Below are 25130 nucleotides of genomic sequence, written 5' to 3'. Positions count from 1 at the left end.
ACACAAAGAAACATCAAGTTTATTTTATGTTGGCTGTTTCTGGGCCTGTGCCTGTCCTGGATCACTCCGTAGAAGAAAACTTGCTTTCCTCTTGCCAGCAGGGATCAGTAGCAAAGAACTTGATTAGGAGTGGGACCCTGTGTTCACTCCCTCTCAGTGTTGGGACCCTACCTGGCTTGATAGTAAACAAACAAACAACTAGATAATAGATTACTGCATAGCCTAGCTGTACCACTCCTCAGCACTTCTGTCTGGAGGACACCAAGTCAACAGATTACATAGATACATACTCATCAGTCTTTATTGCAGCAATATTCACAATAGCTAAATTACAGACCCTTGGTGTCCAGCCACATAGGAATGAGTGAAAAGGTGTGATATATACAGATTTTTTTCAGCCATGAAGAAGGAAGTTATGTCATTTGTGGGAAAACAGATGCACCTGGTGTGAGAGCCAGTTACATTTGGTTTTGTTGTTGTTTTGCTGTGTTGTTGTTTTGGTTTGTTTTTTTTTTTTTTTTTGAGACAGGGTTTCTCAGTGTAGCTTTGGAGCTGGTATGTCAAAGCACTGTGTGTTAACAGTCATTTTGTTGCAGTTTTCATATATATATATATATATTTGGTTTTTCGATTGTTGCAGTTTTAGATGTAATTAAAGCCGAAATTCACCGCGTTCCTCCACAGAACCTAGGGACTGGGAGTCAAAATCTAAACCTAAACAGACTCCAGAAAGAAACTGAGGTCTAATAACCTTGATTTACACACAGAGAGACTAGTTTGCTCTCTCATACGGCAAAAGATTTCACAGACAAGCCATAACCTTTGCCTAGAGCGCGGTATTGCTTCACAGTTTGCTTCCCGACGCTACTCCCGCCTACCATGGGAAACCACACACCCCTAGAGGCCTGGCGGGCAGGGGGCGGAGTCGTTCTGTTGATTGGTTAGCTGCCGACCGGGACAGGCGGTGATTGGTCAGTTACCAGTCAGGCTTTGGGCTTTTAGGTTCAAACTCCGCCCGGACTGGCGGCGCTTCGGTAGAGACATGGCTGGGTCCAGTGTGGTCGCGCAAGTCTTGGCAGCTGCCCTTCTGCTTTTTCTCGCCATCGTCTTTGGATCTACGGTCCCTAGGAGTGGGGAAAGTTGGGGGTCGTCGCGGATCCCTTCCCAGTTCAGCGAGGAGGAGCGCGTCGCTATTAAGGAGGCGCTGAAAGGTGAACCTCCGCCCCCTTGTGCTCAGATGTGGGCGCTCAGTGCCCAGTCAGCCTGGGACAGTCTCCCTCTGCAAAAGGGACAGATCGCTCGTTGCGGCTTGAGTTCCACTCGCCACACTGAGCGAGCCCAGTCAGCGTTCCCGCACACGTCCCGGCACACGGTGCACGGTTCTAACACGTCCCTCGCGTCGGTGTCACCTTACCTACTCCAGCTTCTCTCCTCTCGGCATAGCCCGCTCCCACCCTACCCCTACCTGCCTCCAATAAGTGTTTGTAGCACTTTGAACCTCTCAAAGGTTTCATGGCTGTTAAATCTACTCAGTGTCTTAAAACTGATTAGTTTCGATAAATCATTTCCCAGGGCCCCCGGCAAGGGCTGGGCACTGGGTAGCAACTTTTTAGAGTCAGTGGGACTCCCTGGCTCTGAGAGGAATGAATTGTTCCTGGCGTGTATTATTTATCTAGTTGCCCCTTAATACGAGGACCTAACAAAGCACCCAACTCATTGTCCCGAGTTTGTACCATTCCGGAGGAAAGAGGAGCATTTGTGGGGGCCCGTGGGATGCTTTGTGAACGCCGTTCTCGACCCCTCTTTTCCTCTTTTCACTAGACAGTGGGTTAATAAAAACTGCATACGCAAACATGTGCAGGCCGACACAGGGACCAAATGCTAGCCTCTATGTGGGAGATGGATTGTGCATATTCTGGAGTGACAGGCCTGGGAAGAGCTTTCCCATCGTGCATATAGCCCTCTGCAAACTGGTGGGCTGCTGCAGTCCCTTTGCACACAAGAAAGCAAGAGCTTACCAAGACCTCATAGCATCATGGTGTAAACTCTCTAACAAGATGGAAAACATTGAAGTCCGGATGTTGGATCTGCTCTCTGATGGGCAGTTTAACCTGTTTGGATTTAAGATTCCCCATCTGGGTAGTAGGCTGTGGTGTGGTTAGTTGATCCTTAAATAGAAGTAATTGTGTCTTTCGGACAAAACCTAAGTGCTCTAAAATCCAAATTTTCTTAATGTCGTGTTAACCCTCAAAAATTTTTGAGTTTCAATTTTTCTGTCTTCTATTTGGGACAGTTTCCTGCTACCTCAGCCTAGGTTCAAAATTGCAGTCTTCTTGTTTTAGCCTCCAGGTGCTGGGATTAAAGGTGTGCACCACCACACCTGGCTGTTTCAGACTTTTATTTTTATTGGAAATATCCAACCTCTATCCACTTGAATCCTCCATCTCTGACTTGAATCTTGACAGGTGCCATCCAGATTCCCACAGTGTCTTTCAGCCATGAGGAATCCAACACCACAGCCCTGGCTGAGTTTGGAGAATACATTCGCAAAGGTCAGCTGTAAACCGCGGGCAAAGGGTGGCAGAGATACACCGGAGACCTTGTCCTTGACAAGGTGATAAGGAAATATATTTTGTCATGAATAGAAGACAGTCACATTCTCTCGGGGGGGGGGGTTGCTTTTTACTTTGTACATAGAATGTATAAAAGAGAGAACTCAAAAGTTACACCGTCGAGGGCAAAGTGAGGAGTGTAGACTTGCCTTTGAAGAACTGAGAATTAGCTATAGTTCTCTAAACATGCACCCATTAGTAAACCAGATCATTAGCAGGTAAAGCAGGTTCCTTCTCTTGTGCAGATGTCTAGAACTCTGACCCAGCACCTCCCACTCCCGCTACCATACCCCCATTCATGCAGCTTGCAAAGACACTCCACCTAGTGGGCTCCATTTACAGTAATTACTAACACATTCCTAAGCCTCTTGGCAGCCAGCATCCTTGACCTGTCCTATCATTCTCTCTCTTTATCCTTATGACTGTGGAACCCAAAGCTAGGGAGAATGGATTGGAGAGAGTGTTAGAATCTTCCTTAGTAAAAACAAACAACCTAATGGAGAATAGGGAGCCCCCCCTTTCAGAGTGTCAAAGTAAGCTGAGTAACAGGCTGAACCACACTCTTTAGGTTTCTTTTTTTTGCCGTGTGTGTGTGTGTGTGTGTGTGTGTGTGTGTGTGTGTGTGTGTGCACAGAAGAGTAAGTGGATTCTTCCCAGAAAGTCCAGGAGGGGATTATCTAGACCACCTGTATTAAGGCCTGCCTATAATGTGAGTAATCTTCCCTGAGGACATCCACACCTACATACAGAAATATGGTTATGGTCTCACAGAGCAGATTTTGTCTCCACAAAACACAACTAGTGAAAAATTGTATTTTCTTTCTTCATGGTAGCATTATGTATAGTGTGTGTGTGTGTGTGTGTGTGTGTATCCCTCAATTAGAAACAACCCAAATTTCATCACTTCATAAATGGTCCATTAAAGCAAAGTACAGGACCTGGAAGATGGCTCAGTGGTTAAGAGCACTGGCTGCCCTTGCAAAGAACCTGGGTTCCATTTTCCTGTATCCACATGATGGCTCACACCTGTCTGTACCTCCAGTTCCAGAGGACCCAGCAGCCTCTTTCCCTTCATGAGCACAGGCACAGGTGCACACATGTGGTTCACTGACACACAATCAGGCAAAACACATATCTATTTAAAAGAAAACAATAATAAAAGTAATAATAATAAACTTTTTTTGAGACAGGGTTTCTCTGTAGTCTTTTAGAGGCTGTCCTGTAGACCAGGCTGGCCTCGAACTCACAGAGATCCGCCTGCCTCTGCCTCCCGAGTGCTGGGATTAAAGGTGTGTGCCACCACTGCCTGGCAATAATAATAAACTTTAAAAAATATTACACACAGCTGTCTGTATCCATGGATTTCATGTGTGGGTTCAACCAACCTCTGATTGAAAATATTAAATAGATGGTGGCTCACATCTGTAGTCCCAGAACTTAGAAGGTTGAGGCAGAAGGATCATGGGTTCCTAAATGACGTCGTGAAAACATGTCTCAGAAAAGAAAAGAAAATCTTGCTGTCCTGAGTAGTTTCATGTCAGTTTGACCCAGGCTAAAGTCACATGAGAGAGGGAAACTCAATTGAGAAAATTCCTTCATTGGTTTGGGCTGTACGAAAGCCTGTGGGGCATTTTCTTAATTAGTAGTTGATGTGAGAGGGCCCAGCCATTGTGGCTTTAATCCCAGCATTCAGGAGGGAGCGGCTGGTGGATCTCTGAGTTCGAGGCCAGCCTGGTCTACAGAGCAAGTTCCAGGACACTCCAAAGTTAAAGAGAAACCCTGTCTTGAAAAACAAACAAACAAAAAAAGCAGGCTGAGCAAGTCAGTAAGCAGCCCCCCTCCATGGCCTCTGCATCAGCTCCTGCCTCCAGGTTCCTGCCCTGTTTGAGTTCCTGTCTTGACTTCCTTCAATGATGGACAGTGATGTGGAAGTGTCAGTCAAATGAACCCTTTCCTCCCCCAGTTGCTTTGCTCATGATGCCTCATCACAGCAATAGTAACTCTAACTAGATACTTGCATGTCTCTGTCTTCCCCCCACCACCCCCATCTGTTTTGCTTTTGAGACAGGGTCTTACTGTGTGGTCCAATAGCCTCCAACTCAGGTCCTTTCTCTTCTGCTTCCTGTAGGCACATGCCCATGTTGTTTTCTTAAAAGAAAAAAGAGCTTGCCGGGCGTTGGGGCGCACACCTTTAATCCCAGCACTCGGGAGGCAGAGGCAGGCTGATCTCTGTGAGTTCGAGGCCAGCCTGATCTACCAAGCAAGTTCCAGGACAAGCTCCAAAACAATACAGAGAAACCCTGTCTCGAAAAACCAAAAAAGAAAAAAGAGCTTAGGATGTTTTACATGATTATGCTTACCTCTGAGTGATTTGGATATTAGGAACTATTACATTCAAGTTTTAGCACAATAACACAATCCTCATCTATAAAGGTGTCAATATGTGATAGCATGTTAGGCTAGAATGAGCCAGATCTTGTGCTATTACCCAGTGGTGTGTGTGTGTGTGTGTGTGTGTGTGTGTGTGTGTGTGTGTGTGTGTGTGTGTGGTTGTTTTGCCTACGTGCATGTCTACACACTATGTGTGCAGTTCCCTCAGAGGCCATAAGAGGGCATCAGATATCCTTGGAACTTGAGTTACAGATGGTTATGGGTCTCCATTGTGGGTTCTGGGAATTGAATCTGGGTCCTCTGCAAGAGCAACTAATGCTCTTAACCTCTGAGCCATCTCTCCAGCTCTAATATCTAATGGTACAGTTTTAAATAGCTTATTAAAATAGGAGGGGTTTGATCCTGGAGGGAATGTCTATATGTGTATACATTATGTTACATATATGTTATAATGTACATACACACAGAGAGAGAAGAGGAATTTCAGAAACTGAATAGATGGAACAGAATGTATAACTGTAAAGAGCATTCATATTCAAAAAGTAGAGAAAGAAAGGAAGAGAAAGGACTTGGGAGCAAAAACTGGGAGGGGAACAGAAGGAAACTTGGCCCTGGCTTTCCCTGCTTCTCATCCCTTTGCCTTTCCTACAGTCTTCCCTACAGTGTTCCACAGCAGCTTTGTCCAGCATGAAGTCGTGGGAACGTATAGCCACCTGTTTACTGTCCAAGGCTCAGACTCCAGTTTGCAACCCTACCTGCTGATGGCTCACTTTGATGTGGTTCCTGCCCCTGAAGAAGGATGGGAGGTGCCCCCGTTCTCAGGCCTGGAACGTGACGGCTTCATCCATGGCCGGGGCACACTGGACAACAAAAATTCTGTGATGGTCTGAAATGCTATGCTTAATACCTGACTTAGGGTCCAAAGGTTACTCCGGGATGGGAGAATTTGGCTGACTTTGGGAGAGGAAGGAGGTTATGGTTGAAAGAATTGGCTGAAGTTGGGCAGTGGTGGCACATGCCTTTCATCTCAGCACTCAAAAGGTAGAGACAGACAGGCCTCTCTGAGTTCGGGAGGCCAGCCTGTCCTATAGAGCAAGTTCTAGGACAGCCAGGACTACACAGAAAAACCCTGTCTCAAAGAAACAGGAAGGAAGGAGGGAGGGAAGGAAGAGAAAAGTGGCTGTAGGAGCCTGAATGGTAGCTATTAGTTTTCTGGACCTTGACTTCTTAACCATGTAGAAATTGGAGGTAGATAATCCTCTGCATAGGGACCACTGGCAGTGATAAATGCATACTTCTCTCAGGTGGCAAGGGTTTTCTACAGTGCTCTGGACCCCCTGAAGTTGTTCTCTTTAAAACCAGACCACCAGATCTTTGTCCCACCCTCCCTGATGAATGACTCTGATACCCTACTTAAATAGTAAGCCTTTCTTCTCTTCTGAATCCTAGGCAATCCTGCAAGCCTTGGAGCTTCTGTTGATCAGAAACTATAGCCCCAAAAGATCTTTCTTCATAGCTTTGGGCCACGATGAAGAGGTAAGCTGTCTACCCAGAACCTGTCTCAGGGCCTCTTGGAGGTGGAGTACTTTACCCTAATCCTGTATGCCCATCAGCTGCAGGGACTCCTTGAGATTCTGTAGCTGTTTGCCAGTTTCTCTGTGTGTCTGTGTGCCAGCATTAAACTTCCTGGTAATATCCAAGGCAATCAGAGTCTGGCAATTCCATCCCAGGAAACCTACGTATGACAAAAAGAGAACTGAAGGTTTCATTCTCAGTGATGCTACTTGCTTTCAACCTGGCCCAACCTTTCGCTCTCTAGACCCCAGTTCCTTCATCTGTGAAATTAGAAGGACCCAGAGGGACTCAGACACTGGACAAGTCTGTGAGACAGAATAATCTCAGGCCATGCCCCATAAACAAAGACTAGGACGGAAGGGTCTGGAGTGACAAGCTGAGCAAGTCTACATTTGCTGTCTCTCTGTTTCTGACTAAGAAGGACTGTAGCTTTGGCTTCTCTGTCTACAGGTGTCAGGGACAAAGGGAGCTGTGAAGATCTCTGCACTCCTACAGGCGAGGGGTGTTCAGCTGGCCTTCCTTGTGGACGAAGGTAGCTTTATCTTGGAAGATTTTATTCCGAACGTCAAGAAGCCCTTTGCCATGTAAGTGAAGCATCCCACCTCCCTTCCTAAAGAGTTATCATCCATTTGAGAGCATCCAGCCTGACACCTGTAAGCCACACTCAGATATGGTCGCATCATTCACCCTCATCTCAGCATGTCCTGGGCTCCCCCGTCATGCCCTTCCTCCAGTGGTGAATTTCTCAAAACAGCATGAAGCTGACCTCCCAGACCAAACAGCCAGACCTTTATGCAGATGACCCTGTGGGTCTACGAAATGGTTCAGTGGGGAAGCGCTCTGGAGACTCATCTTTGACCCTCTCCCACAGGATCTCGGTCTCAGAGAAGGGTGCCCTTGATCTCATGCTGCAAGTAAACATGACTCCGAGCCACTCTTCAGCTCCCCCGAAGGAGACAAGCATTGGCATCCTCTCTGCCGCTGTCAGCCGGTAAGCAGCTCCTGGCTTCGCTCCCAGGACCACCTTGGATGGAAGACCTGGCACTCGCCCACTCTGAGACTGAAGAGCCGGCCTGCCTGTTCTTCCTGCCATAATGCTGGCCTGAGGAGCAGAGGTGCAGGCAGCAGGAGGGACAAAGCCACCAATACCAAGAACAGGACTGGGATCAAAAGATATTATCAGGCCAGCTAGAGGGCATGCAGGAGCCAGTAGACAAAAGCCAAACCAGAGAGCTGGCTAGTCCAGAGCACAGCCAAGCAGTTAGAATTACAAGTTGGCAGTGACTGGTAACGCTGTCTGAATTCTCCTACGGCTCTGGCAGGAGGACAAAGATAAATACGGGGCCCTGGCTGTGGATAAAGACCAAGGTTTGCAAGAACAACACTTACCTGTGTCTAGGTTCTCTTTGCAAGGTAAAAAGAAAGTGTGCTGGCTAGCTTTGTCAACTTGACACAAGCAAGAGTCATTGGGGAGGAAGAAGTCTCAACTGAGAAAATGCCTCCATAAGACAGGGCTGCAGGCAAGCCTGTGGGGGTGTTTTCTTTATTAGTAGTTGATGTGAGAGGGCCCAGCCCATTGTGGGTGGTGCCATCCCTGGACGGGTGGTCCTGGGTGCTATAAAGCAGGCTGAGCAAGCCACCGGGAGCAAGCCAGTAAGCAGCACCCCTCCATGGTCTTTGCATCAGTTCCTGACTCCAGGTTCCTGCCCTGTTTGAGTTCCTGTCCTGACTTCCTTCCGTGATGGACAGCAATATGGAAGTGTAAATCAAATTGACCTTTTCCTCCCCGAGTTGCTTTTTGGGCATTGTGTTTTCATCGTAGCAATAGTAACACTGACAGACGGAGAGCTGCTTTGTGCCAGGGACTACACTAAAAATTGAAATGGCCCCTGCCCTACGGAAGCCCCCGTTGGTTCATGAGACTGGCAGTCCTGCCACACTATGAGAGTGGACACGGGGCGAGAGGGGGGCAGAGCAAGAGACGGGCGTAGCTCTGACTTAACACGTGTGGCCAGCGAAGGCTCCTGCAGATGCTCCAGATCTTCAGCTGGGGTTGGTGGAGGTGGCAGGCAGGTGGATGACGGAGCAGGCTTATTGAGGCTTGCACCCATCTCCCTCATCTTGAGAATGCTGATCTTGGGTTGGGAGAGGCCTGGTCCTGAGAACTCTGTTTCTCTTCCAGACTGGAGCAGACACCAATGCCGAACATGTTTGGAAGTGGGCCGCTGAAGAAGGCACTGAAGCTGCTGGCAAACGAGGTGCGGGAGGAACGTTCCACGCTCCTGGCCAGCTTTGGAAGAGGAGCGGAAAGTGGGGGGAGAAGGAGCTGTGGAGTAGTGGGAGGGCTACTAGGTCACTCAGGTCTCCGCCCATTCTCACCTACTCCCAGCCAATGCTGAACCAAGAAGGGGCGTGTCATCGGAAGCTGATAGGACTTACCCAAGTCAGATATACCCATCCAGGTGGAAACTGCCTCACTCCAGCAGAGGCCCTGTTAGGCTGACCCTTCCCTCCTGCTGACCTTGTTCCTTCCCTTACAGTTTCCCTTCCCTGCCAATATAGCCTTGAGAAACCTGTGGCTGTTTCGGCCCATCGTAAGCAGGTAACTTGTTTTGTTTCCCCCTGTAAATCTCTCTCCCCGGATACCTGCCCCTTCCCCGTTTCTTGGCTTACCTGGCCTGACTAGTCATCCCTCAACCATAGATACTTCATGTTACTACCGTGTAGGCTGATGTCTCTCCCGGCCTTAAAGATCTCCAAGGTTTAGGACAGAGAGTGAAATTCCAAACCTCCTTCCTGATGTCTAACTGTAGTTAGTCTTTTTGCTTTATTTAGGCTAATGGAGAGGAATTACATAACCAATGCGCTGGTCAGAACCACCACAGCCCTCACCATTTTCAAGGCAGGAATCAAGGTAACATCATCCGGTCCTCCGGCTACATTTGCACTCCCGTCCCTTGGGGCTTTCCCTTCCTGCTGTAGCTACAGTGATGGGAGAGCCAGTGTCGTCCCTTGCCGCTGTGCTGTCATCAGTTGGTAAGCCTCAAGAGCAAAGGCTGCAGCGAAAAAGTCTACAGCCCATTGAGAGTGTGGTCACATGTGTCTGTGTGTGTGCAGAGGGGCACCTGTGCCCTGAATGTAGTCCCACGTGGTTTATACTTTCCTAGCACTTTGGTCATCAGACTAAACTCCTTTACCGTCCAAGGTCTCTATTTTTTGTCTACTCGATCACTTTTTTGTAGTGTTAATAGACCAAGCCTGTAGCCTTCTACCCGGTGGGTGCCCTGCCACAGAACAACAGCACCGGCCAAGTAGAGTCTTTTTAGAAAGTCTTTGTTTTAAAAGATTTATCCCCCGAACTAATGCAGTGAGTGGTTAATGTATGTACCCTTGGTTAAGCTCAAAGACACACTCACTTGCCACTCATAAAATCCATGATGTCTTTTCTCCAAATCTGCCTCAGTCAATATAATTTCAATATGAGTCTTACATTTGGATAAATAAGAATAGATAATTTGATAAGGTTTTATTCCATAAAGAAAGCATTTAGTTTTCAGTAAATTGACCCACTTGTGGTTATACTGTCTACTAAGGAGTCTCTTGCTAAAAGACAAAGCCTGGCCTACAAAAGGCTCAGGGCTTTGAAGAGAATTAGACCCACCCACAACCATCATTATCACCAGCACAACTTCAGGGGCCATTTTCCTGAAGTACAATATGATCTTGAACTATACTAATCTGGAAAACAAGATTGATTTGGGTTTGGCATTTTGTCTGTATACAGTATTTCACCATATAGCTCTTGCTGACCTAGAATTTGCTATGTAGACCAGATAGGCCTAAAAACCACAGATATCTACCTGCCTCTGTTTCCTGAGTGCCGGGATTAAAGGTAGCACCACCACACCCGGTCCCAAGTTTGATAGAAGTAATGCCTCTATATTTACTTCTGGCATAACAAACTGGAACCAACCCAGATTATCTCCACCAGCTGCTGCCCAGCTATTGTTTGATCACCAACGTATTGTGCTCTTGCATTTGACCTGTGGTTTTCTGTCCACGGAGGCTGGGGGATACTCCATTTGATTCTTCTAGAATTGCTCCAACTGCCAGCTGGAGAAGCAGAGGTGCAGAGAAGTAGCAGCTACTCAGGAATCACACCTCCAGTTTGCAATAGCCCAGCACGTTCCTGCCCCTGGTGCTGGCATCTTACCAGTTCAAAGAAAGATAAAAGAAATCTCTCTCATGACATCAAGGAAACATCCCTAGCCTGTCCTCTCCAACTAGCCAATAGGTTCAGACAAAAAAAAAATAGGTATACTTTATACCCAGACATGCACAACAACCACCACTACCATCCCTTCAGGAATGAGACACACGTATTATGGAGGAGACCCTTGAGACCCTAGGTGTTCCACCACAAGTAAGCACTAGTATAAAAGAAATGGCCAGGGTGTCCTGGGAACATGCACACAGAAGACTCCTGATGGCGCAACAGAGTTGTCCGGGCAGTCGCAGGGCAAGCAGTCCTGTTCTGAGCTGCTCTGTGAGCCCTCCAGGACCAAGAAGCACAAAGAGCTTGCCTAAAGCAGAGACCCTAAACGTGAATATAACAGCAGGTTATATTTACACGAGAAGGGACATGAGAAGACAAGGGCAGACTCTGGATTTAGCCCTGGCTCCTTAAGCCAGAGCAGTTGCTTCTCCTCCTCCTGGGTGGTAGCTGGTGTGCCCTGGGCAGGGGCCAGCTCTTGGAAGACACGAGGAGGGTTCAGACCAGGTTTCTGGTTCTCTGTCTAGGTGAATGTCATCCCCCCATTGGCTCAGGCTACAATCAACTTCCGAATTCACCCTTCGCAGACAGTCCATGAGGTATGTACTTATGTTCCAAAGAGCAGGAAGTAGGACCCTCGACACCTGGGGTTTGTTTTGTTTTGTTTTGTAAAAGCTCCTATACACCAACTGCATAGGATAGGAGATATCTGGTTTGGGGAAACTTGAAGTCTAAGGCTGAGACACAAAGACAAGTAAATGATAGTCATGATAGTAAGTCTTTCTTACTGCGTGCTTGCTGCATGCTTGACCATTCTGTGGTATACAGATGCATGCATTCACTCGTTAGCACTCACACCAGCCAGTTAAGGTAGGAGCTCTGCTGTCCTCACTCAGCTAAGGAAAGCTGGGGAGCAGAGCAAGTAGGCAGTGTGCCTGTGGGTACATATCCAACAGTCTGACTCCGGGGCTGCTGCTTTCTGCACCCTTTACTGCTGCCGTAATAATCCGGGGTGAACAGTCTCCCACAGGACACACTGCAAAGCCACCTAGAAGGTCAAAACAGCCCTTTTTTACTAATAGAAATTTGAGCTGGGTGTTAAAGGACCATTAAGATGTTGCTAAGAGTAAGATGTTAAGACAAAAAAAGAATAGGATAAATGAGAAAGTAGGGGAAGTTTGAGACTAGCCTAGGCTAGAGACCTTGCCTCAAAAACAACAGCAGCACATGTAAGCAATACTAAGTGAACTTGACTGGTTGTATATGTGTGCTGGGGGAGTGTGAGGTGTGGGGGTGGTGGGTGGGTGAGTGTGTAATACAATGATAATTAAGGAATAAGAGGTCATGAATTTGAGAAAGAGTGGGAGGTGTGCAATACTCATGAAATTCTCAGTAACAACAGAGCAAGTAGATCAGTGGAAAGCGGAATATGGGCTGGGGAAATGGCTCAGTGGTAGAGTGCCTGCCATGTAAGCCTGGGGACCTCAGTTCCCGGCACCCACAGAAAAGTCAGGTGAGCACTGCATCTCTTAACCCAGCCCTGGGGGAGCAGAGCGAGGATCCTTGGAGCTTGCTGGCTACCCAGTCAATCTAGCTGAATTGGTGAGACCTAAGTTCGGACCCTGTCCTAAAAACATAAGGTGGACTAGGAGGTGCATGCTTTTAACCCCAGTGCTTGGGAGACAGAGGCAGGTGAGTTCAAGGCCAGCCTGGTCTGTATGGCAAGCTGCAAGCCAGATGTCCTAGTCAATGTTCTGTTGCTGTGAAGAGACACTATGACCTCAACAACTCTTACAAAGGAAAGCATTTCATCGGGGCTAAGTCCATTCTCAACATGGCAGGGAACATGCAACCACACACACAGGCAGCCATGGTGCTGGAAAGGTAGCTGAGAGTTCTACATCTGGATCCGCAGGCAGCAGGAAGAGAGAGAGACACTAGGCCTGGCTTGGGCTTTTGAAATTTCAAAGCCCATCCCCAGTGACACACCTCCAACAAGGTCACCTCTCCTAATCCTTCTATGTAGTGCTATTCCCTGATGACTAAACATTCAAACATATGAGCCTATGGGGACCACTCTTCAAGCAATCACACAAGACAAAGCTACGTAGTGAGATTTTTTTTCTCAAAAATGAAATAAAAAGTAAGGCAGAGAACAAGAGAGAACTCACCCAACATTGACCTCTGATCTGTATATCACACATGCAGATACACAGGAACATACATACGCATGCCCGCACGCACACACACACACACACACACACACACACACTCAAAATGACAATAGCAACAACAAAAAAGAAAGCACCAAGAGGGCAAACCAGCAGCTGAGAGATGGTTAATACATTCTAGAATACAGTAGGGACTCTTGCCCATAGCCTGAAGGGTCAGACACACATGTTGGTTTTCAAGAGTTCTTCCCATGTAAGATTCAGCTGTCCCTGTGTCCCTGTGTAAGGAGGGAGGGATGCAGAAGTGGGCTAACAGCCTGCCTGGCCTGGGGAAGGGTCCTGAGTTCAGTGCGAATCCCTGATCGGCTGCTTTTCATCAGGTGCCAACCTTGTTCTCTCCCTGGAGGCTCATAGGATCAGGAAATCACTGAATTTAATCAGCTGAGCTTTCCACCTGTTTTTTTGTTTTGTTTTGTTTTTTTCCAGCACATTCTAGCTCCATCCTTTTCCAAAGTCTGTTTTCCACCCATTAGGGCTTTCATCTCCCTGGTCCTGGCACTTTCCCCTCCCAACCACAGGGCCTTCCCTCCTGGTCTATCTGATGGCGCTTCTGGAATCCCCTGGACTCAGCCTGGCCACCTGCCCGATGAGGGATGGAAAACCTCCATCCTTTAGAAAGCTCAGAGGGAGGGGCCCATTTGTCCTGGTCACTCCTCTTTCTTGTCCAGAGGCCACAAGCTCAGAGCTTCATTCTGGGTCCAGTGGGAACACCTGTGGGTACCACAGTTCTCCTCTTCTGTCCGCACCTGTTCTTCCCCACAATGTAGAGGTAGGTAGCTGGATGGACACGGACACACACACACACACGCACGCAGCTGGCTCACTCACTCACTAGGTGAGAGCCCTCCCATTATATCCCCAGCCCCTCCCCACTCTTTCCTACTTGGTTATTTTGAAACAGGACCTTACCAGGTTACCCCAGCCAGCCTTGAGCTTGTCATCCTCTAAAGTATCTAGAGTGTCAGGCCTGCACCCCTGGACCCAGGTAGACATTCTTCTAACTACTTGGGATAGTTGTGAGCCAGAAAGACAAGGTTCCCATTCTAATGGTATTTGTGGTCCAGTGAGAAGGGACAGCAGCAAGCAGTCAAATGAATGAAGAAGGTAGCGTAAGTGACTATAAAGATAATTGGCTGCCATTCCACACAGTGATTGTGAAGTGGCAGTGGGGACATAAGCAGAGTTAAATACAGGGACAGTGAATATTAGCTGGGTGTACTGACATATCTTTTTTTGGTTTTTCAAGAAAGGGTTTCTCAGTGTAGCCTTGGCTATCCTGAAACCCGATCTATAGACCAGGCTGTCCTGAATCTCACAGAGATCCACCTGCCTCTGCTTCCCAAGTGCTGGGATTAAAGGCGTGTGCCACCACCACCTTTTTTTTTTAAAGACAAGGTCTCACTATGTAGTCCCCACTGCTTGGAACTCACTGTAGATCAGGCTGGCCTTGGACTCACAGATCCTCCTGCCTCTGCCTCTGCCTCTGCTGGAAATGAAGCTATGCTCAGCCACACCCAGCCAGGAGAGGCCTTTACCCCTGCCCTCAGGAGGTTGATACCAGATAGTAAGTTACTGGCCACTCTGGTTATAGTAACTGTTTGTCTGTTTGTATAAAGACACACAACCCCTCCAGCAATAATTAGAGGCACAATAATGGGACTGGAAGGAGGGACTACCAATGGGGAGAGAGACCTCCAAGGTTGCTATAGAGATGTTGACTTTTAGTTCTCCATCTACAGTCCTTCTGGCACATTCCCACAGTCTGGTTTTCTCTTTTATGTGTAGCGATGTTATGTTTGTTGATGGTAAGAACATTGGCTATTTAAAACTTGGTCAGGTCTTCATGGTTATGAGTCCACCTTCCATCCAGCTCTGTAGGCTGCTTACCGGAAGACCCATGACAGGCTACTTACTGTCTTTTTTTTTTTTTTTTTTTTTTTTTTTGGTTTTTTGAGACAGGGTTTCTCTGCATTGTTTTGGAGGTTGTCCTGGAACTCACCCTGTAGACCAGGCTGGCCTCAAACTCACAAAGATCCGCCTGCCTCTGCCTCCCGAGTGCTGGGATTAAAGGCGTGCGCCAGCAATGCCCGGCCCGGCCCATTTTTTTTTTAGCATCCTGATTATGAGTATCTTCCTTATGAATTTGAGGCATGGCTTCCCGTAATACCTAACCCCATTCCCTTCTTCCATTCTGCACATACTGCACCGAGTGGAACATAATGCTAGACACGTCATAAGCATTAGAAGAATCTCAGCTCCTGGTATCACAGGCACAAACAGGCACAGAGAGGTCTGGGGGCTTGCCCAAAGGCACAGCAGCACTGTGAGGAATTATCCCGAGCGCAACACTCTTGTCATGGCTCTTTTTTTATTTTTTGTGTTTGTTGCCCATCCCTCTCCACCTTAGGAATACCTGTTTGCCTCTTCTCTACCAGGACCGTATCCTCTCTTCAGACCCGAAATTCCTGACTCCAAACTGCACACCTAAGATGAATGCTTTTCTGAGCCGCACCTCCTCTTCCGGTTGGACTCAGTAAAGCACCATCCTTAGGTAGTCCAACAGACACTCAGCCCAGCACTTCTAACTGTATACGACGGGCAAGGTACCTAGGGGAACAGTGCCTGTTATCGTTTCTGTTGGTTCTTATCCCTTACAGCTAAAGTAGCCAGCATTTATTACTTCTTACTTGCTCACTACTCTAGATAAGGGAATGAGGCTGACACAGTCCCTGCCTTTGAAGCAGGCCCCACCTCTCACTAAACAGAGCCAGTTGTCATATGGCCTTCAGTTTCCAGATGCAGAAAGCTCTGCAGGGACCCAAGCAAGACACAGCAGGCACAGTCCCTATCTACTGCATAGGTGGTGACCCAGGAGCCTTTTCCTGGGTAAAGCGATGTGTGAAGACTACAGATACTTTTACTAAGGTACTGGGGCTTGAACCTAGGGCCTTATGCATGGTAGGCAAGCATTCTGCCATTGAGCCATACCCACGGTGAATTTGGTATTGACAGTGTTGGGGGTACTAGTGATAGGGTGATTAAAAATGAGTTCTTATAATCTTCATCCATTCCCCATGGGCATTTGCTTTGATTCTGATGGAGTTTCTAAGCTAGAGGTGGGAGCCTTCACTGTCTCCTCCCCCGGTTTCATCTCTGCCACCCTTCTAGGGGCCATTGGCCTAAAATGAGCACTCCAAATAATGCCCCCGTTCTGGTGATTGCCAGCTGTGCAACCCAGCCCTTCCCAGGCAGAAGCAGCTTCAAACTAATAAGCACTGGTCAAATGGTTGATATTGAGCTTTCCCTTGTGGAGCTGACTAGGTTGGGGGGACCACTGTAATGCTCCTGGTCTGTTCTCTCAAGTGACCTGAGCCTCCGGGTCTGGTCTGTATCCTTCCTGGAACCAGGGATTTCATTGGATTTCCCCCTAGTCACCTCAGGCTCGATTTTCTGGGAATTTCCTCATAGTCTTTCTCAATAAAAAGAGGCAAAGGGAAAACCTCCAGTCACGGCACCACACTCCTGACTTTGTGTGCATGCTGAGCTCATCTTTCTGGCTCAGTGTATTTGGTTACAAATAGGTAACAGCTCGAGAGGAGAAAGAAAACTGTGTGGTAAGGTCTTTTGCAACCTGTGTCACCACCCCAAGGCTGTCTCTCAGGTTGGAACAGGATCATCCTATTGAGACAGCTGAGATTCTCATCCTAGTATCTCTGATACTTTACCTAATCCCATGGCTCACAACCCAGGGTGGGTGGGGGGACCACAACACAAGTTCCGGATTATCCAATTCCCCGTCTGACTTAGAGCTGTAACACAATCCTCCCAAACGCTTAGCTGAATTCTGCCATGCTTTCTAGGAAATGCCAGCTCTTACATCACTCACAGCCAGGCAGTAAAAGTTGGGGTCCCACTGCAAAAACAAACATTCTTTTCTCTAAACTCCAGAGTGCTACCTGCTAAAACAAAAGATCTGAGTTTGGTGCTTAGATAGCAGGTCAATGCAACTGTAACCGTCTTGGTTTCCTCCCTGAAGGTCCTGGAGCTTGTCAAGAACATCGTGGCTGATGACCGAGTCCAGTTGCATGTGCTGAGATCTTTTGATCCCCTTCCTGTCAGCCCCTCTGATGAGCACGCCATGGGCTACCAGCTGCTTCAACAGACCATACGTTCTGTCTTCCCGGAAGTCAATATTGTTGTCCCCGGTAATGACTTCATCAGCTGTGGCTTGTGGGTGGTGGTGACTGGAACAGCTTCCCATCTGATGTCCCTTTCCCTACCCCCAGCCCAGCCACTCATCCTGGAAACAGCTGGCTGCTTCTGTCCCTGGAACTGTATTTTCCCCCGGGGTGGAAGTGAGAAAGGAAACAGGAAAAGGACAGAAACAATAAATTAGGTCAGCTGAGGATGGGTCCTTGCATAACCTAGGGCAGCAGGGTTGTGTGTCCCTCTGACACAGAGGAGGGGTTGGCTTAGAATATACATCTCCCAGAGGGGTTACCTCGCCACCATCCTAGGATACCAGCTGAGCAGCAGGACTCAGAATGACAGTCCAGAAAAGCCTCTGAGTCCACGCCATTCAAACGCCTCTCCTCAGCCTAGTATCCCTCGTATCCCTGTGCATTTCTCCCACCTTCTAGAACACCATCTAAACCTGGCAGTGGTTCTCCCAGGGAACTTCATAAAATGTAGAACACCCAGACCCACTCATATATTCCAGCTGGAATCTGCCTTTTTGAAAGATAATCCCAGAGGACTTTTGGCATAGTGATACCTGAGCAGTTTCCAAATCATCTCTGGTCTCCACGTGTGGGCATGTTCTAATGTGAAAGCCCGTGCCCAGTTCCTTCTCGGTAGGTTTACTTGTGGCTTTCTATGAACATCTAGGAACCCTGGCTCTCACAGCCCATATCCTCTTTCAGCCTTAAGGGCTCTCTCCACCTTATCATTGCCACTGGCCACAATCCCATCAGTAGGGTCAGACGGCAAACACAGTGGAAAAAATCAACAGGAAGAAATCCACATAGCATAGAATTAGACCCTGGTACCCACTTGAGATGAGAAGCAGAAAATAGAACAAAACACAAAAATACCATCTTGAGCTGTCTCACCACACTTGAACTGATGCTGGGAATGTCTTTTCCTAGAGGTCGTACCTATCCCAGGACAAATCCCAGTCCAGCTGAGCAACCTATCCTTTGGGAAAGTAGGAGACTAGGAGGAGTTTCCTAGGACTTTCCCATCTGAGCTTTGCCTCCCAGAAAATGAGACCAGCAGAACATCCTGACCCATGAGGAGGGATGTGTTCTACTTCAGCAAAATGCCCTTACAGTTGTTTACTTCTGTCCTAAGTGATACAAAATACAGGTCAAGTGATCTCTAAACTCTTGATTTCTCAAACAGCAAATGGCCTTGACTGTGGGGGTAAAATGAAAGCCTCTCTGGTCATCATGGGACGAGAACAACTTAGCTTTGGACCACTCAGGGCTATCTCACCAGTGCTTCTAGGAAATTCCACGTTCCTGGTTAAAGTTACAGTTTTTGTAAGGATTGGAAAAGACACACCTTAAACGATTTTAAAAAATGCCCTAGGTGCTGGGTGTTGCATGCCTTTAGTCCCAGCACTCAGGAGGCAGAGGCAGGCAGATCTCTGTGAGTTCAAGACCAACCTGGTCTACAGAGTGAGTTCCACAACAGTCAGAGCTACCCAGAGAAACCCTGTCTTGGGAGAACAGGGGAGCAGTGAAGGTGGGGGGGCAGTCATAGGCAGATGCTCTTAGGAAGTCCCAGAAATCACTCTACAGTGACCCAAGTTCCTCATTGGCTTCCAGTCAGTCACCCAGCTAGCTTCTCCTATGTCACTGACGAGGTGGCTTGCATAAAGCCCATTTTTCTTTTACTCCTCCCCTTCTAGGTATTTGTATTGGCAATACAGACAGCCGACACTATACCAACCTCACCAATGGCATCTATCTGTTCAATCCCGTTTTCCTGCAGTCTCGGGACTTCAGTAGGTATGTGGAATGGGGTTAGGCAGCAAGGTGGAGAGGAGATGTATCGGAAGTGTCCCTCACATTTGGGTGACTTACAGAATAGAGAGAGGAGCCAGATTTTGACAAATCAAAGAGATCCTAGAATCCAGATCGGAATCATGGCTCCAGGAATTGTGGTGATAACCCCCATGCACACTCCTCTTTTAAAAAATGGAGAAAATCAGGTGACTGGTGAGAACTTGTTGAAAATAAGATCCTTGGGTAAAACTGGATGTAGTAGCCTATAATCCTAGCACTTAAGAGACTGAGTCAGGAGGATGGCCATTTTTTAATATTATTTTATATGAGTGTTTTGTCTGCATGTACAGCTGCACACCATTTGCATGCATTGTTTTTAGGGGCCAGAAGGGGGCACCTCAGAACAGATAGTTGTGAACCACCATGTGGGTGCTGGGACTAAAACTCAGGTCCTCTGGAAGAGCAGATAGTGCTCTTAACTGCTGGGCTATCTCTCCAGCCCCATCGATTGACAAACTTAAATCCAGCTTGGACTATGTAGCAAAACCATGTGTAGGAAGGAAGGAGGGAGGGAGGAGGAACCCCCTAAGGGGTTTCCCACTTTGAGAGAAAACTCACCCCTGAACCTCACTTCCTCCACCTATAAAATACAGAGACCCTCCAACATTCTTGGGTAAGAAAACACACATGAGTTCAAAGGTAGGCATGTTAGTTGGCCTTCTCGTAAGAAATACTATGAAAATCCAAAATGTGAGTGCCAATATTAACTGTCATGTGTGACTATTCTGTGATTTTGCAGCAAATTTTGGCTCAAAGTTGGGAAGATAATTTCCATTTAGCCTTCTGCAGTCTGTTATATCAGACCTGATTTCTTCACCACACCACAAGTCAGTTGAAACAGAATGAAAGTGTTTGAATGTGATCTTAAGAGTAACTCTCATGGCGGGGCACATGCCTTTGATCCCAGAGCTTGGGAGGCAGAGGCAGGTGGATCTCTGTGAGTTCCAGGCCAGCCTGGTCTACTTTAGCAAGCTTCTGAAGAACCTTAGGACGACATAGAGAGACCCTGTCTCAAAAACAAAAATCATAGTATTTATGTTTGGGGTTTGTTAAAATGGGGGTAAATGGCCCCTCTGTTTCCTATCGTCTTTGCACTTTGGGGGTGAGCATGAGATCTGGTAGCCATGATCCAAGACAGAGCTTGGAGTGGTGCTCTAGACTGTTGCCTTCCTGCCTTCCCTTACCCATGGTGAGCAAAACCTTAGGGAAAACTCTAGCAAGAGACTGTAAAAAAAAAAAAAAAAAAAAAAAAAAGAATAAACGGACCTCAGAACAGAAGACTGGGTGAACTCCTCAGGACAGAAGACTGGGTGAACTCCTCAGAACAGAAGACTGGGTGAACTCCTCAGGACAGAAGACTGAGTGAACTCCTCAGGACAGAAGACTGGGTGAACTCCTCAGGACAGAAGACTGGGTGAACTCCTCAGAACAGAAGACTGGGTGAACTCCTCAGAACAGAAGACTGGGTGAACTCCTCAGGACAGAAGACTGAGTGAACTCCTCAGGACAGAAGACTGGGTGAACTCCTCAGGACAGAAGACTGGGTGAACTCCTCAGAACAGAAGACTGGGTGAACTCCTCAGGACAGAAGACTGAGTGAACTCCTCAGGACAGAAGACTGGGTGAACTCCTCAGGACAGAAGACTGGGTGAACTCCTCAGGAGTTTATTCATTGCTTTCCTCACTGTTCTCGTGCATGAGCGCAGGTCCTTGGGAAATAGGCAGTGTGTGACACTCAAGCTGACAATGACTTTTCTCTCCTTGTCCCCATGGAGACCCAAAGATCAGTCATATCAGGGGGTGAGGGGTGGGGGCAGGAAGGGTGTTCTGTGACAGCTCTTGTACTACCGCATTTGACCCTTATCTCCTGCCCCCAAATGCTTCTTCCCGCAGTATCCATGGAATCAATGAGAAAATCTCAGTCCAGAACTACGAGAACCAGGTGAAGTTCATGTTTGAGTTGATCCAGAACGCTGATACCTACAAGGAGCCAGTTCCCCATCAGCATGAACTATGAAGCGAGGATTCAGCCGGGTGAGGGGTGCCCAGCACTGGGCCAGGACTCACCTGGAGAGAGAGAGAGAGCATTGATGAAAGGTTTGGTGGAAACCACCTTGTAACGGAGAGTTCATCTGCCTGGCTCCCTCTCCACTCACCACAGAACAAGCTCCAAGGAGGAAGAGAAGATGATCAGAATCTGGCTTGTCAGCCAGGTGTTGGTGGCGAACACCTTTAATCCCAACATTCGGGAGGCAGAGGCAGGCTGGTCTTCAGAGCAAGTTCCAGGACAGCCAGAGCTACACACAGAGAAACCCTGTCTCAAAAAAAAAAGAAAGAAAGAAAGAAGGAATCTGACCTGTTACTTCCCATGTCTGCATGTCTGTACTCCTCCCCTGAGTGGCCTCTACTTCCTTCTGTCCTGCCTTAGAAGGCGTTGGCCTGTCTCATGCTGGTTGTTTAACTAGTCGGCTTTCCCAGCCTGTCTTAGCAAATGCAGGCTTTATCTAGCTAGAGTGTTAACTTAGGGCACCTGAGCGAGACTCTTCTAGAATTCCTTTTCTCCTGCCACCCGCTCTCTTCTTGGACTTGAGAGCTGCCTCCCCTACCCCTGCCTCCTCCCTCCACTTCCGGATATACCCCACATCTGGAGTAAGACTCCATCAAACTGAGGAGCTCCCACCACACAATCGGTCAGATGAAGGGGTCTCTGACAGGTGAGCCTGCAGTGGAAACGCTGAGGGAACCCAGAACCCCTGGTTCCACAGGCCGGGACCTGGGAAAGTGAGCCACTATTCCTTGGGCTTCTGGAACTTTGCTCCCTTCCCTGCCCTGTTCCTGTCACCTGCTGTTGCTGCCCCACCCCAGGAGGCACTAATCTGTAGAAACATTTCCCTGGCACAGCCTGTGGGCTGAGCTTCCAAGAGAGGAACTCAAGATCCAGCCTCATACTGGAGCCCAGAACCAGCAGAGCTGTGGACTGGCACCATGTCCTATTTCAGAGTGACCAAGGGAAAGTAGGGGAGCAAGGTCACTAGAGGCAAGAGAGGCAAGGGGAGGTAGCCTCCATTAGAGGATAGCAGAGCTCCTGCCTTCTCTCTGGACTCCAACCCTAGGCATATTTGGTTCTGCCCAGTAGCTGCAGGTGGGGGGCATTGGAAAGCAGCAGTCTTGACTCAGGGCCAGGATTTGTGCTTTGTGAATCACAGGGGAGTCGAGGTCACAAGGGGAGACTCAGAAGTGGGACTTAAAAGACTCCCTCTTTTTCCCTCTCCGAGCGAGGCCCTTCCATGTCTCCTAAGGGTTTGCTGGCACTGGCTTTCCTTGCCCCCTCCTCAGAACCCCCATTCTCCCTCAGTCCGGAGTCCTTACCTTCCTCCTGTGGAGGTGAACTGTTCCTTGCAGCTCTTGGCTTAATTGTTAATGTTAGAAACAGTGTGGGAATTATTCAAGCTTTTTTTGCTACTCCTGCTAAGATTCACATTCCTTCCCTCACTCTCCCTTTTTGGCCAATTCAGTACTTATTCAGCCTTTGTTGTAGGGCAAGCTTAAGAACAAAAATAATCCTTCACATTTGTGCAGAGCCCTACCAACTCGTTTCCTACACCTTATCTCAGCCCTGTGAATATGCTATTGTCACTCCTTCCACAGCGATAGACTTGATTCTGAGTGGGTTACACATTTAGCTGGAAACAGTTGCTTGAACCCATGTTTCCTGGCTCCCAAACCCACCATTATTCTCTGACCCTGGATCACCTACTCCCCACTGATTTTCTATTTAATTCTCATAACAACTACTGGGGTGTGAGTGTGCCCCCACATCTGTATGCTGTAAACTCAATCATGTGAGAAAAGTATTCCGAGGGAGGAAACAACCAGCTACCATCCGCCTTTGTGGATGGGGCTGTTAGGATTAGACAAGGCCGTCACAGTTGAGCCTCATCCTTGACTTTTGGTGGCTTTTTTCAGAGAAGCTAAGACACATTTGATCTGATTTGGACATCCCACCGTGAATACATGTGTTACTATATCACACAGTACCCCATTAAAAGAGGGAGGAACCAGAAGACAGAAAAGGTCATGCATGCATTCCCTGCATCTTGCCGTGTGATGTCCTATGCTGTCTCTCCAGCAAGAAGACCTCCACTGGGGCAAACCGTGCTCCCCGCATGATCTTAAAGCTCCAGGGCTGTGAGCCAAAATAAACCTCCCCTCTTTATAACTCAACTCAGTTTGCAGTATTGTGTCTTTGGAAACAGAGCAGCACAGCTCCTATGCGCTATTGCTTCATGTTATAGATGGAGTCCCAGGTTTACAGATTTCAAGGTCACACAGGTGTTGAATCCGAAGTCTATGCTAATAGTTCTGAAGAGAAAACAGACTGCCCCAAAGCCCAAGGTGACAGGATGCTTAAGGGACTGTTCTAGAACCAAAAGGAGCTCCAGATTCCCCAAGTCCTGCCTCCCCCCAGACCCTGTGGGGTTTGACTTCTTCAGTGGCCCAGGGAGATGCAGAGAACAAAGGCTCCTCCGTCTGGAGGTCTGGAGTTTCCCTGGCTGGACTCTCCTGTCACACTCTCCCGGTGTCTGCCAGCATTTCTTCCTGCCCTCCTCTCACTCCCCAGGCTCAGCTCTCTAATGAACATAGGGTGACTGGGAGGACATGGCAGGGAGTTTGTCCCCAGCTTTAAAAAACAAACTTTCTGAAAACCCCATGGGAAGAAAGGGCCGGGAGAGGGAAAGGCCGGGGCTCCCTGAGAGAATGCATGCCGGAGCAGAGGCCCTGCAGGCTCCTGCAGGAGATGGCTCAAAGTGTTAGCTAGCTTGGCTAGAGTTTGACTCTATGTAGGTGGATAGTAAGTCTGGGGCATTCCTCCAACCCTACCCGTCCACCAGTTCCCAAATTCACCTTGAAAGAGACCCAGCATACATTCACTACATACATATCTGCTGACCCTAACCAAGACATAGCTCAAGCTTTCTGCTTAGATCTCACTTCGTTCCTGCCTAAATGGGAAGGAAGACAAAATATGTGTCGGGAAAGGTAAGTGAGTAAAATTGGGCTATGATCCTTGATTGTGAGTTTTGAGCTAAAAATAGTATTTTTATTTTTGAGACAGGGTCTCACTATGTAGCTCTGACTGTCCTGGAACTTGCTATGTAGACCAGGATGGCCTAAAACTCACAAGGCTCCTCCTCCTGCCTCTGCCTCCTGAATGCTGGGATTAAAGGTGTGCTCCACCACCTCTGACTTAGTGTCCTTTTCTTTCAGTAAGAGCTGAACATTTCATGAAATGTTTTTGAAAACATTTAAGTGAAATGAAACAACTTGAAATTCTTGTGTTTGATGTCCAGCACACTGTCAATAATTAAATTGTCCCTTTACATATGTTACTTTTAGATCTGCAAATAAAATATTTCAGAATTGAAGAAAATATTTAATACTAAGAAATGTTATTTGGTCATTCTGCAATGTTGTAAATGCTACACTAACTCATGGGTACCCCAAACCAGGGATTAGAACTCGAAGAACATCAAGAAAATGGATGTTCAGTACTACTGACAAATAGCATCACACAAGGATCATTGCCCTCTTTCTACCCAAGGGGAGGATATGACAGGCTTTCCTTTGTCTTTTTGTCCTAAGCATTTTGACAACTCAGTTCTTCCTTGTACTCCAAATTCATGCCTGCCTCTAGTTCACAACAACCCACTAGCCTTTAGGACAGCCAGGAATCACTTTTTCTGATGGAGGACATGCTTGATTTGGCAAACACATACATCAAACTTGGAAGGAAACAAGGATTAGTGTGTCTCCCACCCACCCCACAAGGATGGCATGGGAATTTGTAAGGTGTTCCATATTTTTAAAATTCATTTTCCTTTATTTTTATGTGTTTAGTCATTTAGCATCTGTGAATGCTTGTGCACTACATGTATGCAGTGCCTTCAGAGGCCAGAGGAAGACACCAGATCCCCTG

At 47.7% G+C, this 25130-nt stretch overlaps 1 protein-coding gene and 1 long non-coding RNA gene across 2 annotated transcripts; one reads left to right on the top strand and one right to left on the bottom strand.

Annotated features, from left to right (window-relative positions):
* The first annotated feature begins 995 nt into the window (after window positions 1–995).
* Window positions 996–23377, top strand: Pm20d1 (peptidase M20 domain containing 1). The gene is made up of 13 exons (XM_040738279.1): window positions 996–1211; window positions 2466–2552; window positions 5655–5887; window positions 6453–6539; window positions 7029–7162; window positions 7450–7569; window positions 8761–8836; window positions 9119–9180; window positions 9414–9492; window positions 11379–11450; window positions 17119–17287; window positions 18997–19096; window positions 21047–23377. The coding sequence occupies exons 1-13, from the start codon at window positions 1043–1045 to the stop codon at window positions 21168–21170; spliced, it is 1512 nt and encodes a 503-aa protein (XP_040594213.1). The 5' UTR covers window positions 996–1042; the 3' UTR covers window positions 21171–23377.
* Window positions 15437–21051, bottom strand: LOC121136851. Its single transcript, XR_005874010.1, has 2 exons — window positions 20420–21051; window positions 15437–17414 (listed from the first exon to the last, which is right to left on the bottom strand). It is a non-coding gene; the product is annotated as an uncharacterized LOC121136851 (long non-coding RNA).
* Window positions 23378–25130: the final 1753 nt, after the last annotated feature.

This window comes from Mesocricetus auratus, unplaced genomic scaffold (assembly GCF_017639785.1).
Source record: "Mesocricetus auratus isolate SY011 unplaced genomic scaffold, BCM_Maur_2.0 Super-Scaffold_100676, whole genome shotgun sequence".
NCBI classification, from domain to species: domain Eukaryota; kingdom Metazoa; phylum Chordata; class Mammalia; order Rodentia; family Cricetidae; genus Mesocricetus; species Mesocricetus auratus.
The sequence above is the reverse complement of the archived record's forward strand: the minus strand, read 5'-3'. Positions and strand labels throughout refer to the sequence as shown.

What these genes read in the sequence shown, in the direction of transcription:
- Pm20d1 (XM_040738279.1), top strand. Translation starts at nt 1,043, where the DNA reads ATGGCTGGGTCCAGTGTGGTCGCGCAAGTCTTGGCAGCTGCCCTTCTG. An exon ending in TGGAGAATACATTCGCAAAG is followed by an intron (nt 2,553 to 5,654) that starts GTCAGCTGTAAA and finishes CCTTTCCTACAG; the next exon opens with TCTTCCCTACAGTGTTCCAC. An exon ending in CTTTGGGCCACGATGAAGAG is followed by an intron (nt 6,540 to 7,028) that starts GTAAGCTGTCTA and finishes CTCTGTCTACAG; the next exon opens with GTGTCAGGGACAAAGGGAGC.